Source organism: Lingula anatina, chromosome 1 (assembly GCF_051362555.1).
Source record: "Lingula anatina isolate TDL-2025a chromosome 1, LinAna3.0, whole genome shotgun sequence".
NCBI classification, from domain to species: Eukaryota; Metazoa; Brachiopoda; class Lingulata; order Lingulida; family Lingulidae; genus Lingula; species Lingula anatina.
In genome coordinates, this window is record NC_141767.1 from 50,810,573 (window position 1) to 50,828,308 (window position 17,736).

A 17,736-nucleotide genomic window follows, 5' to 3' on the forward strand; every position below is an offset into this window, starting at 1 on the left:
AAAGCTGCTTGGCATAGCATCTGAAAATATCCATTTGGAGATAGAAAAATTTTACAGACACTGGACACCATCTAAATTTTAAAAAAAGTGGTAAAAGGGATTAATCTAACATGTTTGAAATGTACTGGCACAAACAAGGGCGGATCTACAGTAGGATTATTTGAAGGGGGGCCGTGGATGCAAAACTGCCCCCCCCCCCCCAAACTCGGCGTGGGGTCTGAGGGCCCCGAAAATTTTGGTATTTTAGAGGGTGAATGGTGCCATTTGGAACAGTTTAAAAACTATGATTCAGCTAGTCAAAATTCAAATTTCAAGAGGGGACCAGAAATCGAAAGGGGGGGGGGGTAAGGACCCCCCTGACCTCCCCTCTAAATCCGCCACTGACAGAAGAATATGAACAAATGTAAAAATGTCACTTCAGACTTTACTGCACGGTAACGTAAGCGTTGGGGACAGCACAAACAGCAAGGGGCTTTCGTGGATAACAGAGGGAATGCATTAGGCCTACTAACCCCTGCGAGCACTCTCACCCACCTAAAATCAAATTCGTCATCGTCTAGCCAACCCCGTCCCAACCTACCAAGATTCTACAAATGAAAAAAGGCATTGAGCTCCCTCCCCCGCCCCGACACACACACACACACACACACACACACACACACACACAAAACCACCATAATTCGTAACAAATCCACTTTTTACGACCCCCTCCCCCCTTCCAACCTATCTTGGCATTTCTGAATCAGTGGATGAGCCAGGCTCTGAGAGCAACAAACCCCAATCAACATCCGAGCTTCGTAAATTAAAATATACTGCCATTATCAAAATGGAAAGAATGAAGCTAAAGCATTACTATACTAGCTGTGATAAATAAAAGTACGGGCTCCGGAGTTTCTGCATTCTAATCCTTCCGCAAATTCACATATGGAGCATAAACCCGCACGCCGAAAAGACAGATTGCGGTAGCGATCTCTAGCGATTGTGATTGGTAGGCCTAATATAGTTGTCTTCGTGGTAGACATCAAACATCAGCTATCAACTTGATTTCTTTCTATTTTTTCTATTTTTTCCCTTTGAAATTAGAAGTTAGCTGTGTGGAAGAGAAGAACCCATTTCAGACAAATTTAAATGAACGTGCACAATTCCACTCTTGGTACCGTTTTATTTTAATTATAAAATTTCTTAGAGCGTGACACCTGGCAGTAGCATTAACAGTAATGCATCTAATTAGACATAATTTTAAATAATTGTTGGGTGCGCAATGTATAAAGACCCGTCGGCGACTTTTTCGCTACAAGTAGATGACAATCTGATTTAGTCAATACGATTAATCAGGCCCGAAGGTATAATCTTGTGAGAATCCTGTAACGTAGGCCTACACATGTACCTTGTAATATCTTTTAGCAATGCATGTATTTTTGTGTCTAGTGTTTACATATGCAAAAACTGTTTGAGAAGCAACTAGAAATTGCATCTTATACAAAACAAAATGAAGACAGATAAGTTTTACTGTCGCCCGCCTAAAATTTAATCAGATTTTATCTTTCATCAATCTTGGCTAGGCTCAAAAATTCCATTACGTATCATTCCTTCCACATGCATTGATCAACGCACTTCCATTTAGTCATTTTAAGGCTGTAGGGGAGACCGGGGCTAGTTAAACCCCGGGGTAAGTTGCCCCCCATCAAGTCTCTTTTATAAAGTTACTTTAAGATGCTAAATTATTTCATTTGCACTCACTGCCGACGCTCTCTTAGCACTATTGGATACGGTCACTTAACAAAATGATGTGATCAATTCTTTGACCCCATAGTTACTTTGTCATAAACTGATGGGGGCCAACTTACCCCGGGGTCCAAATAGTCCCGGTCTCCCTTATCTAGATGCGTCACAACTTTTTATGTGCAGACATTTTAGCATTATGTGCACTTTTTAAATATATATTTTATATCATGCGGTTTGATATTTCAAGTTATATTTCAAGTAATATCAAGCGACATTCCTTCCTTTATTCTGTTTTGTTATTTCATTTCGCTGTTTTCTCTCAGATGGCAACCAATTGTTAAATCAAACGAGATTTACATAACATTCCTTAAATATTGTATTTATTTATTTATTTATTTGAAATTCCTTGCACAATGATAGAGCCATTCTTTGAAAGAGTTTAAGATCGTTTAACACAAAGTCTCTGATAATGTTTGAAATGGATGTCATGAATATATAATAAATATGAGATAAAATTTTGTTTAAACTACTAATGTCCCATACTGCTGTATTTACATGAAAGCTGGTGCCTCTTCAAGCTTTCTCTCTATGGAGACCTACATTTCTTTCAAACAGAGGCATGATGAACGAAAACGAGGCTCAGGCGTGGAGAACAACACCTGCAATGGCATGTGTGTTTTAGATCCGCTTGGACCATGTACTTGCATTTTGCTGCTTTTTGTTTTGTACATGTACTGCTTTTTACGAGGACAGAATCATTAGTTACAGACACGTTCAATCAGGATCCTGTAAAGATTAGCATAGAGACTTCACGTAGCCAGTATGTTGTTGATAAGAACTTTGTTAGTTTTGCCTTTGGAGATTCTGCTATCAAACGACACTGGAAGCAAATAGATTTACGGTGAGTTTCAGATCCGGGGATATAAAGTCAAGCAGGTCCTTGGGAAATAGCATTTGTATATTGAGACTGGTGAATAGATTAGAGGAATGTGATCCCGTGTACAAGTGAAAAGCCTGTTCTTTTATTCTCCAAAAAAATAGAATTCGTCTTATGAACTGAATGAATAACCAATTGCTTGTGTACCAGTACTTTGTGAATGGATTTGATATTCACCCCATCCCCTCTGCCAGTATTCATTACTGAATAGACAAGGGACCTTCTTACTGCCCATGTCAACAGTTAGGTGGACCTATATATATATATATATATATGTTACATGAACATACTAGTACTGGTAAATTGGATCCTGTAAACACACATTCATTGTGTCAGAATCAGGAAATCCCATCAATAGAATACTCATGCCATGTAGAATGCATTTCAGGGGCGGATCCAGAGATATTTTCTGACAGTCTTCCAAATTATCTCTATTACCATCCTCCATTTTGACCGTCTTCCGACAGAAAAAATAGATAGGCCCTACCTGTCAATGTAAACTTAAAAGTCTGACCGTCTTCCAGAAGACCCAGAAGACGGCCTAAATCCGCCCCTGCATTTAGAGCAGAGAAGTTACATGTAATTCACACAGATCACCACTGAACATTCAGTCAACATATTTACTTCCACAAATAACCTCTGCTTTTTTTCCAGATCTCAAAAGATTCAAGAACTTGCCAGGGCACTGTCTCCTTCATTTTTGAGACAAGGAGGAACTGAGAGCAGCTTCTTTCTATTTGATCCTAATGCAGAACACCAAGACTCTTATTTTTTGGAAACTTATGAAGATGATACTCAGGAAAAAACATACACAAATTATACAGTAACTGGTAATTGTATAGAATATTCCTCACTAGGTGGTTTGAAACAGTGCCACATATATAAAAATGATTAAATGCGTTTATATATATAAATTGATAATAATGGGAGCACTGACATGCATGTTTTTTTTATCTTATTTATATTAATTTTATTGCATTTGAATTTCTTCAGGCGAAGAATGGGATTTGTTAAACAAGTTCAGTTCAGCAGTTGACTTCTCACTACTGTTTGACTTCAATGTCCTACTACGTACCCCTAATGACCAATGGGACCCCAGCAATGCCAAGTTGTTACTGGACTACAGTTCTAAGAGAGGATATAAACTCCATTTTGAACTGGGGAATGGTAGGTCCATAATGTTTTTGTTAAATATACAGCTAACTCCTGCAACATGTACAATTTATTTGATGCCATGTGCCAGTTGTCTAAAAAAATAAAATGTATTAAATGATAATTTGATAATACAGAGCTATAAGATGCTAATTGACAAGGGAGTTTTCTTCCAGTTGAGTTGCCTATGTGACATCTTTTCACATGCTTCATTGTAGAACCAAACTCCATGCATCATGCTGTTGGCAGAGGAGTTGATCCATTGCAACTTGGATCTGATTTCAAACTTTTATACAAGATCCTTAAAAGCCATCCATTTTATAACAATAGCCTGTTAGTAGGACCGGACACAACAAGGCCTAGAAAACCCTCAGTTCTGGATTATATGGAGAAGTGAGTTGATGTACATTATTTTTGTATTTGTCATTTTTATAATTAGTGTCATCAATTAATTGCTATATCGTTATTGGCAGTTTGGTACAGGAATTTGTGTCTGCGATGATATTTAATATCAATGTGGAATTGTAATGACTTATAAAAGAAAATTTAAAAAATAAAACAAATGAACATATAAATTATAGCTTACTGCCATAAGACACTATAATAGAATTGACATTTTGACATCAATGTTGAAAAGATAAAGATTGCATGCAACATCTTAACTCACTTGAACAATTATTGGTGTTAAAAATATTTCTACCTTTTAAAGCAATAAAATACAAAACTTTATTTTCAGGTTTCTTAGTGTGGCTGCAGATGTTTTAGATGTTGTTACATGGCATCAGTAAGTGTTTTTGCAAATACATTGTGTATTTAGACCAATTTATAGGATACACAATACCAACGTGACGATAAATAGTCATCTCTGTCTTTTGGCAGAAACCAAAAATTGTACAAGATACTAGCATCATGTTTACTGAGTGATTTGATATCTGAGTTATAGATAAAAACCTTGAGGTTTTAAGCCTGGATTTACAAGTCTAACCCAAATAGCACTGTTTATTTTAATTTCAGTGTACCACCAAAAACAGTCAATTATTTCCCACATATCCCCTCATGTATCATAGCAGCAAGGATTTTATATTCCGATTTTTAACATAAACATACAGGATGCATTTTGGTACTTAATATTTTTAGCTACTACTTTGATGGCAAGGACTGCAGCGTGTCAGACTTTTTAGATGTTGATCTGATGAATTTACTGGCAACCTACATATCTGACATGCGGCGTGTGGTGGACAAGTACAAGCCTGGTGCTGTCATGTGGCTGGGGGAGACAGCAGATGCTTGGGGTGGAGGAGCAAAGAATCTCAGTGATAGATACCTTGCTGGTTTCATGTGAGAAAATATAATATGTTAATGTTGATTTGTTGCAAGCATGGTGGATGCAAGATGTTGATATTTATGAAGCATAATGCATTTGTTTAAAAGGCTATGTTTTGTGTAGGAATCTAGAGTCTGTATGATGGGTTTGATTATATGTCATGACATTTTTAAACTATTTTATGCAATAAACTGTAAAAAAAATGGTATAATACAGACAGCACATTTTAAATTATTTCAGGTGGTTAGACAAACTTGGACTGAGTGCAGCCAAAGGCATAAGTATGGTAATAAAGAACACTCTTCAGGGTGGAGCATATGGGGCAATTAGAATGGACGGCACGCCTGCACCAGTAAGTAATATATGTTACGACAACTGTACAAATAGGTGTGTGCCATTTGTGTAACAATTCTTGCAACTATGTGTATTTAGGATGGATGCCATCATCAGCGTAGATGGCAGCACTGAATGTTATTCCAAAATGTGAAAGTATATATTTTCAGACCTATTGGATTTCTTTACTTCATAAGCATTTGGTTGGTGAAACTGTTCTGAATGTCACATGTGCATCCAATGTCAGCGTTACCTGCCAAAGACAAGTAAGGGTGTATGCACATTGCACCAGAACCCTCAGGTTGGTTAAATCATGATATTGGCAAAAACAAGCTTATGAAGGCAATTTGATTTTTGTAAGCATTGTAAAAATATATATGATATATTTTGGTTTACATAGACACTGCTGCTGACTTCTAAGGAAGTAATTGATAATGACAAGTTTTCCTAATATGATTTAGATATCATGCTTTCACTAGTCCATCACTAATAGATTTTGTTCTGTAAATGAGAGAGATGAGACACAAAAAATGTTTTTAGACTTTTTGCTATTTATCATTACAGTATATATGAGAAAGGTTCTGTGACTCTTATTGCCATTAACCTTCAAGAAGACCAAGCAGCTGTTATAAATGTACCAGAGAGAAGCATTGATCAATATCTACTCTCTCCATATGGCAGTGATGGTATCACATCTAGGTAAATAAAGATCTTCACTTTTGAAGTATATCTAAATTGAGGGTTAATCCTTTCAATTACCATAAACCAGAATATGAATTGGACTTTATGTTAACTTTGCTATTTAAATATTTTCTAAAGTAAATCAGTTTAACTCAAAAAAGTTTGAAAATCATGATTTAATAGTGTGTTCAACTAACTGACATTTAATGTCAATACATTTACTGACACCATACTGCATGTTTCTTTTTAGGGAAATCGCTCTGAATGGTCAAAAAAATTTGAAAATCATGATTTAATAGTGTGTTCAACCAACTGACATTTAATGTCAATACATTTACTGACACCATACTGCATGTTTCTTTTTAGGGAAATCGCTCTGAATGGTAAAGTTCTCAGGTGGAAATTTGGCCAGTTGCCTTCATTCCCACCCAAGAAATTGTCTCCAGGTTCCAGCATCAGTCTTCCTCCACTGACATATGGATTCTTTGTTTTACCTAAAGCAAATGCCAAAGCTTGTACCTAAATTTAATCTTACGAAACTTTTACAAAACATGAAGAACTTAAAAAAATGGAGTGCTGTGGTACTGGTATGTGTGATGATCATGTAGAAATGGTTGAGTTGAATGTAACAAGGCATTCAGGATCTTTCAAATGTTGCTTAATTTGAGATATTGCAGCCAAGAACAAACTGCCATAACTAACCTTAGTTTCATACAAATCTTAGCATTTAGTCAAACCAATTACTTTTCAACTTGTATAATGTGTTTATTGTTATGGATGTTCTAGCAGGGCCACAGTACATTGTATGTTTCAAATATTTGTTATAAATATCCAGTAAATTTAAGCGTAATGTATTTAGCAGTGGTCTTTTTCCTTTAGAAGGCTCCTGATGCTCATTTTGTCATTGAAATACTGATTCTAATAAGCTTCAAAAACAGCATTTCATTTAGCAGAAAATTAAGTCATTAATAGTTATTCCTTAAAATTGAAGCATTTGAAATTGTTTTGAAGTAAAAATTCAAGAATATCATAACATAGCATCTACATATCCTGGTCAATTCTTCGCTCATAGAAAAAATGACAAATATTTCAGCCTTTTGATGTAAATATATATTCTAAATATATGTTAGAATAAACATTTCTATGTCACTTCTTTATTTAATTAGTCTTCATTTCTTTACAACTTCCAATACCATATAACAAAAATAAATAGGTTTAATTTCTAGCTCATTATCAGTTTCCTTCTCGCATGATAAGTATATTTCTTGTGAAAAAATGAAATGTCTTATTTCTGAAATATCTTGAATAAGAAAATCAACTCTGATTCAAGTCATTTAAGGGGAGACTGTACTCAAATAGAGCTAAAATCACGTTTGTATAGATAAAATCAATGTAATAAGTCTAAAGAAAAATCCCCGAACCCAAAAGCATGTTTATAGGAAATATGGAAACTGAAAACGTTTTTGCCAGAAATATCCCAAAATTAGGAACCACGGTAAACTTGGAGCCGTGTTTCAAGCATAATTAGATGTTTTGAAGATACATTAAATGAATGCAACAGGAATAAAAAAGCTAAGCCCTTTAATTTAGGATAAAATCTCCAACCTGCAGTCCTGCCTTAAGAGTCTAAACTTGTCAGTGGAATGATCAATATAATAAAGAGGAAGTCAGTCATGTAAATTTTACTTTATTTCTTATATAATTTACCTATAATCTGTATTGAAAATGTTTGCATTTTTCATTTAATTTTCCATGTTGCACATTGTAACTATCAATTCAAGTGTCATGTGATTGATAAATGGACCAAAAACCACTGTCCAGCAGACGGTGCAATGCCAACATAATCAACAATTACAGGAGAAAGTCTAAGCATTTTACCTTGACGTAATGCTCTGCAGGATCCATCTCAAAAATCTTATTTTTCTTTTGCTGTTTATCAATATGGCTGCATGATTCAGCTTCAATAATATTAAAATTCCTGCTCTTTGCAAGGATTCATTACTTTCTGAGAAATAAAAGGCTGGTTTCCTTAAGAACTGAAATTAAATACTAGCAAATTTGGCATCCACCATAAATTTTGTAATGGGCAAACATGAGTGTGTTATACATGTTTTCTCATAATATCTTGCCGTTTGCATGATTTGGAGCATTTTGCACATATCACTGAATCTGTGTCCTGTTTTGAGCATTTCAACAAGCAGCTTCTGCACAGAAAGTGTTCACAAGGCAGGGAATAAAATGCAACCATAGTTTGTAGTTCTACATTGCACTGAGCACATATTTTTCTTTCTTCTAATATAGGGGTTGTATTGCTGGAGGTATCCAATTTTTGAAAAGATGGCAGACCTTTCAGGGTCTTGCTGAGAGCAGAATCTAGGCTGGACAATAGATTCTCTTGGTGTGAGGCATTGGATAATGGAACTGATGGTTTTAGTTTTGGCATTTTAGATTTTAACAAGCTGTTGCTATCTGCAGCTTTTCTTTTAAAATTAAGCATACTTGGTTCTTTAATTTCTGTATTGGGAATGCCTACGTCTTCACTGTTACTGTGATCCTGTCTGTGCTCTTTAGTAAAAATTGTACTACCTGGCTGAGGCAGATTTTTGTGTTTAGGGAGTTGTGGTACCTGGTTGTGTAAGTCAGTGGCTCTCCCCACAGTTCTCCCCATCATGAGACCATCCTCTGCCTCGTGCCTCATCAGCCACTGGTCTATCCTGGCTTTGAGGGCAGAGCTGGGGACAGGACCACTGCTCTGGCTAAATACAGTCCCAGTGAATGGATCGTTAGGGAGTCTGCCCCAGTTCCTCTCCTGAGCTACATATTTGTCCAAAGTAGACTGATCAATGCACTGCCCAGAAGGTAATAATACTGGAAGTGCCATTACTTTACAGGTGATGGGATCCAAGAACTCATTTGGAATGTCACTGTTATCTAAGTTACTTGTGCCTTCAGATATTTCAGTGCATAAAGTTGATGATGATGATGGTGATGATGGCAATGGTGGTGACCGATTATCGAAGCCTGATGCTGCTGACGACGTTGATGTAGGGGCCGTCTCAGAACTGCGTTTTGGCAACAACAACCTGTAAACCTGTTGAACAATGGACCTATCTGTTGAAGCTGATGGCTGACCCCAAACTTCAAGTTTTCCAATAGCAGGAGAGGTGCTGTTCTCAGTTTTATTGATCCTAACAGATACATGGCTAACCTTGGATAAGTTTGTATAATAATGATGATGCAGAGTTTGGCACTCCAGCGAGGGCATGTGCTGTGGTATATTTTTAAATATACCCCTAGGTATGAATCTATGGTTGACAAAGAGCACAGGTGCTGCCTTGTTACCAAAATATCTGCCAACAGGTGTAAATATGCCATCCACTGTAGCTGAACAACTAGATGCCTCCTCGTCAGAAAACCACAGTCGTCTCTCCTTAGCAGAGTGAGTAAATATTTCAAAACTACATGACTTCTGAGTTCCAACAACAGGATCTATGGCAATACTTTTAATCTCAATATGTAATGGGAATTCTACTGTAATTGTCACAGGAGGCTTCACAAAATATTCAGCAATGAACCCTTTTCTTTTCTTCCAAATGTCATCAGATATTAAATTCTGAACTTCATGATGATCCCTCATCACTGTGTTACAATGGATCCTTGGTTTAAACTGGGGCATACAAAAATTCACTGCCATTTAATTTGTGTGGCAGCTACATGTATCCTCTGCACTTCCCATCACTGAAATAGTGAAAAAAATCCGTTAAACATATATTATTATTATATTTTCAGATGTTGGTATTCACCAGAAAAGATTACCTTTCTCTATAAGGTGTCACAAGAAGCTATTCAATTTGATTGACTATCAAATAGCATCCAGGTTTTCAAGAAATAACAAGCATCCTTATGGAAAATGGTAAGCTTGAATTCTGCCAACATCTTATGGTACGGTCAATGAGAAATCATCCAATAATCCTCTATGTGTATATTCCTTTATATCTGCTTAAAAATTTCATATGATATAAGTCACATTTAAAAGGGTAAAATTACCAGTTAAAAATAAAACACTCAATTTTCTCCACTGCTCTATCATTGTTCACATTTAAGCTGCTTGTGATGCATACACAACTCTGGTACACGAGAGTGATCTATCAACACTCTTCTTTGCAAGCTGAGTCAAGAAGGTGCCTCAGTGCTTCACTGTACTTTTTACCATAGCATAGTGTAAGCAGGATGCGAAGTCCTGATTGGGGGGGGGGGGGGAGGTTTCTAGTAAAAAGCTATTCTGGTTAAGAAGGAATGACGTACACCATACACGTTTTAAAAAGTCACAAAATCAAAATTTTATGTCTTAATATCTAAATAAAACCAATTCAGACTTTCAAGTGAAAAACTTCAAAAAGCCCTTATATTGAAGCACCTGAAGATGACGGCTGGTGTTGATATTTCTTTCTGAAATTTCTGAAAATCGTGGAGTCATCTACTGATTAATAATTTCATTAAACTCACACATAAGATCCCATTCAGGTGTAAAAATGGGTGGAGCAATGATTCGTAAATATGAGAAGATATGGCGTGAAAATCCCAGTGGCAGAGAGAGAGATCAGGATAACAACTAAGAACAACTGCAACATTAACCATATTATCATATCTCAACAACAGGAGATTGTTATACTGACCAGTGCTCTCATTCTTATTCAGTAATATCTCATAGGAAGACAATATCACTGATAATCTTTTGGTGAAGAAAACTGGTTTTCTGCTTTCGTGTTTGATTCACCAGGTACCGAGTGTGAACAGAGCTACAGCATACATGTTATGTAGTTTCGACGATAAATTGCTTAATTAAGTTCTTAATGGGTGTGTATATTTACATACAACAATATATGATTGAACATTTTTAGATATTCTTAGAAAGTTGATGCTACAGATATTTATATTTATTTATACCTTAAGTGTAAGTAATGCACGAAACTTAGTTTGACGTTCGTGTTTAAAACGTGTAGCGATTTGTCAGTACACTCCTACGCGACGGTGTGTATAGACAGTAGAAATTGATCGATTGCCTTTTTCCATGCTGTTCATTAAAAGTCAATTTCTTCGAACCATTTTGCAATCATAGCAACTAAAGTAGAATGAGAAAAATTAATCAACTCTGAAACGACCGACTCAGTGTCATTTATGCCAGAAATTTTGAATTGCAGAAAATTTATAAATGAAAATTATCAAACACAAGCCGAAAAAAATTGAACATTTTTGCTCATTGCAGAGAAATTATTTAACTTAACCATTTTTTTTCTTTTTTGTAATTCGTGAACAATATTCAAACTCTTAGGTCATAAAAAAGCACTATTCAGAACATTTCTGGTTTATTGAATTCAAATTGCGTACATACACAATATATTAAATTACCATAATAATATTTGTTTATAGTTTAAAATCCAACGTATGTTCAAAAGACTTTACAAATTTATAAAATTCACAATTAAAAGGAAAAAAATTACTAATGGTCATAAGATGAATAGAAGGAAAATGATAATAGAAGAAATGTTAAAGGTAAAAAATAGATATGCCGTGTATTAGAATAAATCCATTTGTAAAATGATCGCAACTTTATATTGCCAACCGCGTTACATTTTTTCGTGCGAAAAAAAACGATACAAAAAAAGGAAAAACAAAAACGATTACAATATAAATACTCCCCATACCCTTCAATCCTACACGTAATTTGTAAGCGTCAGCAGAACTTATTTGTTTTGCAGACCATTTGGACGTAACTTAAGTAAGATATTACTTAATATCAGAACACATTGATAGAAAAATGAAGTAAATATAAAAATTTTCCTTCAGTTTACACGCAAAAAAATACAGTTACAGTTATATTTAAAAACAATATGAACGCTATCAGATATGCTCAAATGTACTCGTACTTTTAACTTGCTTAACGATGCGTCTTCTTGTAAAGATAATCCTCATTGACAAGATAATCCGCACTAAAGACCGCAATGAGATTTGAAGAACTAAACAACGGATCTATATTATCAAACACATAAATATTGGCTTTGTTACAGCCTAGACCTTTTGTCGACAATGTCATCAAATAAGTTTGCCTTATGTTTCTTAAAGGTACGGGAGAGAATTTTTTGTACTATAATAAAAGTGAGTTTTGTTATTAATATTCATTATACCACAATCAGACCACGACCGCCTTCATTTTGAAAATACCTAAAACAGACTATCGTTTAGAATAAGTGAGGTTGGATAAAAGTAATTTACTGAAACGTGTCGAAAGTGCGTTCAGAATCCGTTTCTTATAGTACATGTATTTCGCGCAAAAGATTATAGTTCCATTTGTCTTTTATACCCATACATATTTTACACGCATTTTTGTATTGTGGAAACGTTTTTTAATGGATCGTTTCTATTTCGTCAATTTGCCAAAAATGAAATTTTCTTGTTTTATCTAGAATGCAATAAGATAATCCATAAAACGCAAACAAAAATTACTTCAAAAATTAAACACTAAAGAAAAAATAAACAAAAACTCTAGTTATCTCGTTGATTTGTATTCAAATGCACTTTCATGTGTCTATTGAGATTTCCTGACTGAGAAAACCTCAAAAGACACAGTCTGCATTGGTAGGGTTTTTCTCCGCTGTGGATCCGCAAGTGTTTGGTTAGTGTGGAGCTATCTGAAAAAGCTTTTCTACAGAAGCGGCATTTGTATGGGCGTTCCCCGGAGTGTGTCCTGATATGAGTAGTCACCGACGAACTTTGTGAGAACCTACGGTCACAGACAGGGCATTTGAATGGCTTTTCACCGCTGTGTGTTCGCAAATGGGCTGTCAGATTTGCGGCTTGAGAGAAGGCTTTGTGGCACGACTGGCAACGGTAAGGTTTCTCTCCTGAGTGTGTCCGCATGTGAGTTTTCAACGTGCTAGGGCGAGCATAGGTTTTTCCACAAACGCGACATAGATTGACTTTTAAATTTTCGGGCGTATTGCGTCCAGAAAAATGACTAAAGATTGGATAATTTGAGATAGACGACGTAGCCTCTGATCGGTTGGGTTTTTCATAACCGTGAAAAGCCTCGGTGACGGATCTCTCCCCTGCCCCGTCCATTCCTCCGGGTAACTGAAGGTTCACACTTCTAGGTGGCTGGATACACTGGTTTGAAGGGCTGAGATGCTGAGCCCCAGATTGTGACTGATACACACCGATAGGCCAAGGATCCCCTCCATGCTGTAGGTAAGGGTTAGGACAGGTTGGAGGAGGGGGGTACATAAAATGATCTCCCGCAGGCCCGTTTTGAGACCCGATTTGTTCAAGGCCTTCACAGCCATTCCTGTCGTAGCGCGACTGCTGTATGCCGACATTCATGCACATCGACACGTTGACACTCATCGACGGTATTAAAGATTTTCCGTTAGACGCAGCAGCTGGGTCGGGGATATAAGGATGAAGTCCTCCCGTATCTTCATAACTGTGGTGTTCGTTATTCAAATAAGTTCCCTGTGGCTGAAATGGGCGGTTGATAGAAATTTGGGGATGGAATGAAAAGTCCGGAGCCCTCATCGGCGCTAGGGAGTTAATTCGATTAAAGAAATCCGGAGAGTCGCCTACACTGGACAGGTATTTTGGTGACTGGATCGGGGGATCCCTTATACTTCTGCTAGAAATCCCCAACGGCTCGCTTGAATAAAAGAAAAAAAAACAGAAAGATATTCTTTCAAAACGATTTTTTTACACTCAGATATAGATATAATATTTTAAAAGGCTAAGTTTCAGGGGATGTGCGAATGACTACACAAGCACAGAAAAGAAGTTGCACGATTATTTTAATTGTTCATCTTTTATTACTTTTCAGCAATCCTAAGGAAATGAAATTTTGCTATTTCGCATTTCTGCTCGTTGTTTCAATTTATAAAGCTATACGTTTTTCAATTGTAATCATAAACTAATAAATAAAAACCTGAATATAGACAAACAGGATAATAAATAATAGTGCAGTAAGCAAAGGGGATTAAAGATAGAATTAAATCCTACCAGTTTCTAGGACTCTGTAGACCTGGCAGGTTGTTGTGGCCTGGCATATACATGCCCTGCTCATGGTGACTGAGCGGGTGATGTGAGCCCACGGTGACACCAAAACTTGAGCGTCGAGAAACATGCTCCACTATCTCCGCTTTCCAGTCATCTCCGTACGACGGTAGAGACGGATGAGGCGGCAGATCACAAGACCCGGAAAGCATCTGAAAAGTATAAAGAGATTTTTCCATAAAAAGCGATAAAATAAATCTATTGGTCTATTTAGAACAGTTTGATAAGGAAAAGCATTGCCCAAAATTAGGGTTTTGTATTTTCAAAACGCATTTTATTCAACTCCTGAATTTTGTTTACAAATTTATACATTCTAGACATTAATTCGTTTGTCTAGAGCAAGAGTATTATTAAAACATATGCAAAATAAACATGTACGCAACTCTCTAATTTAGTTTGAAGTAAAATTGTATAACGTAAATCGATTTAAATGGTTTCAAGACAAAAGAAAATCAAAATAAATAAATCTCCTATATTACGCTTAGTTAATTAAAAAAATTGTAACTGCTTTTTTAAGAATCTAAAAAATGCGCTTATTGAAACTGAAAATAAGTGCTAGAAATGAAGTCGCATGAATATTTCGCTATGAAAGAATGCCTTACCTGTAACTGAGTGTAATATGTAACAGTGAATCAAACAGTCGGCAAGTACAAGTGCTTCTTCGTTTGGCTTCCACTTGCAAGAGTTGCTGAAGTCTGGCCTTTGGTTTTTATATGGTTGTCTCTCTCTCTCTCTTTCTCTGATGGCTTTTCTCTTTCTTCCTTTTAAGGCTTCGTTTCTTGATTTCGTGAGAAGACCCAAAAAGTCCAAGGTGAGAATGACGTCTTCTTACCAGGGTACTCAAAAATTCACCAACACTATAGCTTTTGCGCTTTTTCTCAAAATGTTTTAAGACCTAGATATTACCGAGAATATATGAATATATTATTTCGCATTGCACATCAATTTTTACATTTTAGGGAGAGGAATCTTTACCACAACTTCTATTTCGCACTTAAACCGTTTTTAATGTCACGAAGCACAAAGACTACTGTCTGTGTGATTAAACAGTCACTGGCCATTTTCAATCCCTTAAACTTTATCTAGAGTTACGCGCGCTAACGTGCGCACGTTGAAAATAATTATGAAATAATCGTTCAGAGCGTTCGTCGTGCAGTGCGCACACATCAAAACTGTTAGCAAGTTTGTGATCACTGATCCTGATAAACTTCGGATAAATGCGAAGTGATTCTAAGACTTCTTCAGGAAATTATCCAGCTTGTCGCTCGCTGACACACGCAGAAATCCCATTTTCTGAAACCCCAGTCATGTTTTGTTTACAACGCTGCAGTATTCTAATGAATTAGACGGTGCTCAAAGATGACATATTAATATCTTTGATTTTGTAACGGTTTACAAGGTAAATTGTGACCAATTCCACAACAACAAAAAGAGGAAAAAACAGACAGACAAATATACAAACACGAGAAAATAAGTTGAATCTATAAATTGTTTATCAATAAATATTTAAATGAAATTAAATTTTCTGCTTCAAAGAGCTTTACCAAACTTAACAACTATTCCGAGAAGAGATTTATAACAAAGGAAAAACATATCATGCATGAGCGAACAAGTTGTTGAACGGATATAAAAAAACTAAATCTTTCCTAAATTTTTTTTTTTTTTTTTTTTTTTTTTTTTGCTTTGTGGTCATTTACTTCTTTATTCCAATATAAACGTCAGTTTAAAGCGTTTGCAATCCCTAAAGTTACATAACATCATACCAGTTATTCCGCCTGCTTAGTATCTTCACCGATACTGCGAAGGTCTTTTATGTCTTTCATGCACGTAAAGGGAAATATTAAGACAGTTAAGTGTTTTTATTAATTGTTTATTTACTTCTGTGTCGATCATTGACCCAAGTTCTCACGGCGGGAAAACCCTTGCTGGTCACAGGTCATTACAAGTCATTAAAGCTGAAGAATGCCTGCTATTAATTACAATATCATTATAATATCAAATCCTTTTGACATATGCTGATGCTGTTCTGTTTTATTTCATAACAATCATTTTCGTGTAGATCTCTCCTTTGCTTGTCATTTTCTCATTAAGAAGAAAGGCGCGTTTTTCTGATTGACCGGCGGCTGCGTTTCAATTTGCTCTATCTAAATCCAGTATCGAATTCTGCAGCTTATCTACCTGTGTGACAGCTAGCGGGTGCCCGAGGTAGTTTCCAAGAGGCAGCCACTTTTACTTAATCACCATAATGGATAGAATGCTGATTACTTGTAAAAGTTTCCATGAAATGCGCGTGGCACTTTATGTGATGGGACTATGGAGCAAAACGTTTAACAAATTTCAGACACGAACGGTGAACGCGTGCATCACAAAAAAAGTACAAGAATTATATAGTTGTGATGTTTTCGTGAAGTTAGCATTTCTTTTAATGGTATCTATAGAACTACCTTTAACATTGCATTGTATAAATAGATTTAAATGGCAAAGGAAAACAAAATTTCAATACTTTTTTAATTGCAGTTTTTAGTCCATACAACGAGGATTAGCTCAATATAAATGTGCAAAAGAATGAGAACAAGGTGGAAATAAGCAATTTTCTCGTACTCATGAATCATTTGTCTATCCCTCTCTGCGCTTGGATTTGACCTTTAATTAAAATGACTGGCCAATCATTATAACCAGCGACCATCTTCTTCGATGGATGTATCCACATCAGGTACTCTCTAGAAAAATATTTAAGGGGTCTATTGTTTTTAAGGTGTATGTAAGGTTTTATAAAAAGCTGTGGGTGGCAAAAATAAGCATTTGGGGTGGATTTTCAAATCTATTCAGTGTACCTTTAAGGGAAGCCGTTTTAAAACATTTTATATTTATCGGAAAGTTCTTCTCGGCCTCTTTGCAACCCCACAAATTAAAACGTGTGCACTATGTTGTTTGGGAATTATATATTAAATAATAATTTTTTCAGGCGTAAAAGTTACTGTCACAATTATTCAATTTTAGCTACTAAAATTACTTCATTTCATTTATTAGAGGGACTCACAATAAAAGCGGCCGTCATCGGCCAGATTTCGAACATCATACTTGTGTTTGTCACTTAAATGCTTTTTCCATTCTTTCTGTCACAATGTCGAGCCCGTTTTGATCAAGGAGACATAAAGGTATCATATACACATCAATGTAAAATGCAAAATATTGTTCGCGATAGTTTTACTCGAATAATGTGTAAAGTGACATGATAATTTTAGAAAGGTTCTATTCAACCTTGAATCTGTATCAAGTTTAATTATTTTCTGAAATTTTACCAAAAATTCTACCAATAAAGAAATGTTACCGGATATCAAGCAATGAATGCAAGAGATCTAAATCAATAATACGACTATTATAAGATTTCTCCCCACGTTATTGGCGCTAATAAAGCATTTTGATTTCTTGAGATAACAACAGTCAATATTAAAAAATAAGCCAATATTTAATTGAATTCTGTAGC

The 17,736-nt window shown here is 35.9% G+C and overlaps 3 protein-coding genes across 5 annotated transcripts; 1 reads left to right on the forward strand and 2 right to left on the reverse strand.

Annotated features, from left to right (window-relative positions):
* Positions 1-2,349: 2,349 nt before the first annotated feature.
* On the forward strand, positions 2,350-7,301 carry LOC106153669 (heparanase). 3 transcript variants are annotated; one of them, XM_013527698.2, is made up of 10 exons: positions 2,350-2,626; positions 3,317-3,492; positions 3,656-3,829; positions 4,033-4,207; positions 4,551-4,598; positions 4,952-5,152; positions 5,379-5,490; positions 5,669-5,772; positions 6,036-6,170; positions 6,519-7,301. In XM_013527698.2, the coding sequence occupies exons 1-10, from the start codon at positions 2,421-2,423 to the stop codon at positions 6,673-6,675; spliced, it is 1,488 nt and encodes a 495-aa protein (XP_013383152.2). In that variant the 5' UTR covers positions 2,350-2,420; the 3' UTR covers positions 6,676-7,301. The 3 variants fall into 3 exon arrangements, 2 of the variants coding, with proteins under 2 accessions (XP_013383152.2, XP_013383151.2); XM_013527697.2 differs by having other exon boundaries at positions 2,351-2,626; positions 5,642-5,772; XR_015332008.1 differs by lacking the exons at positions 5,669-5,772; positions 6,519-7,301 and adding an exon at positions 6,403-6,417 and having other exon boundaries at positions 2,351-2,626.
* Positions 7,302-7,819: 518 nt separating this feature from the next.
* On the reverse strand, positions 7,820-10,974 carry LOC106153668 (RING finger protein 37). The gene is made up of 2 exons (XM_013527696.2): positions 10,829-10,974; positions 7,820-9,890 (listed from the first exon to the last, which is right to left on the reverse strand). The coding sequence occupies exon 2, from the start codon at positions 9,844-9,846 to the stop codon at positions 8,254-8,256; it is 1,593 nt and encodes a 530-aa protein (XP_013383150.2). The 5' UTR covers positions 9,847-9,890; positions 10,829-10,974; the 3' UTR covers positions 7,820-8,253.
* Positions 10,975-11,507: 533 nt separating this feature from the next.
* On the reverse strand, positions 11,508-15,895 carry LOC147764438 (uncharacterized). The gene is made up of 3 exons (XM_087001576.1): positions 14,852-15,895; positions 14,196-14,401; positions 11,508-13,842 (listed from the first exon to the last, which is right to left on the reverse strand). The coding sequence occupies exons 2-3, from the start codon at positions 14,399-14,401 to the stop codon at positions 12,696-12,698; spliced, it is 1,353 nt and encodes a 450-aa protein (XP_086857702.1). The 5' UTR covers positions 14,852-15,895; the 3' UTR covers positions 11,508-12,695.
* Between the last annotated feature and the right edge of the window lie 1,841 nt (positions 15,896-17,736).

Excerpts from the sequence above, each read along its gene's own strand:
- LOC147764438 (XM_087001576.1), bottom strand. The coding sequence starts at position 14,401 with ATGCTTTCCGGGTCTTGTGATCTGCCGCCTCATCCGTCTCTACCGTCG. Across the intron at positions 13,843-14,195 it reads CTACAGAGTCCTAGAAACTG|CGAGCCGTTGGGGATTTCTA; the intron begins GTAGGATTTAAT and ends CTTTTATTCAAG.
- LOC106153669 (XM_013527697.2), top strand. The coding sequence starts at position 2,421 with ATGTACTTGCATTTTGCTGCTTTTTGTTTTGTACATGTACTGCTTTTT. Across the intron at positions 4,208-4,550 it reads GTTCTGGATTATATGGAGAA|GTTTCTTAGTGTGGCTGCAG; the intron begins GTGAGTTGATGT and ends CTTTATTTTCAG. Across the intron at positions 5,153-5,378 it reads AGATACCTTGCTGGTTTCAT|GTGGTTAGACAAACTTGGAC; the intron begins GTGAGAAAATAT and ends AAATTATTTCAG.
- LOC106153668 (XM_013527696.2), bottom strand. The coding sequence starts at position 9,846 with ATGGCAGTGAATTTTTGTATGCCCCAGTTTAAACCAAGGATCCATTGT.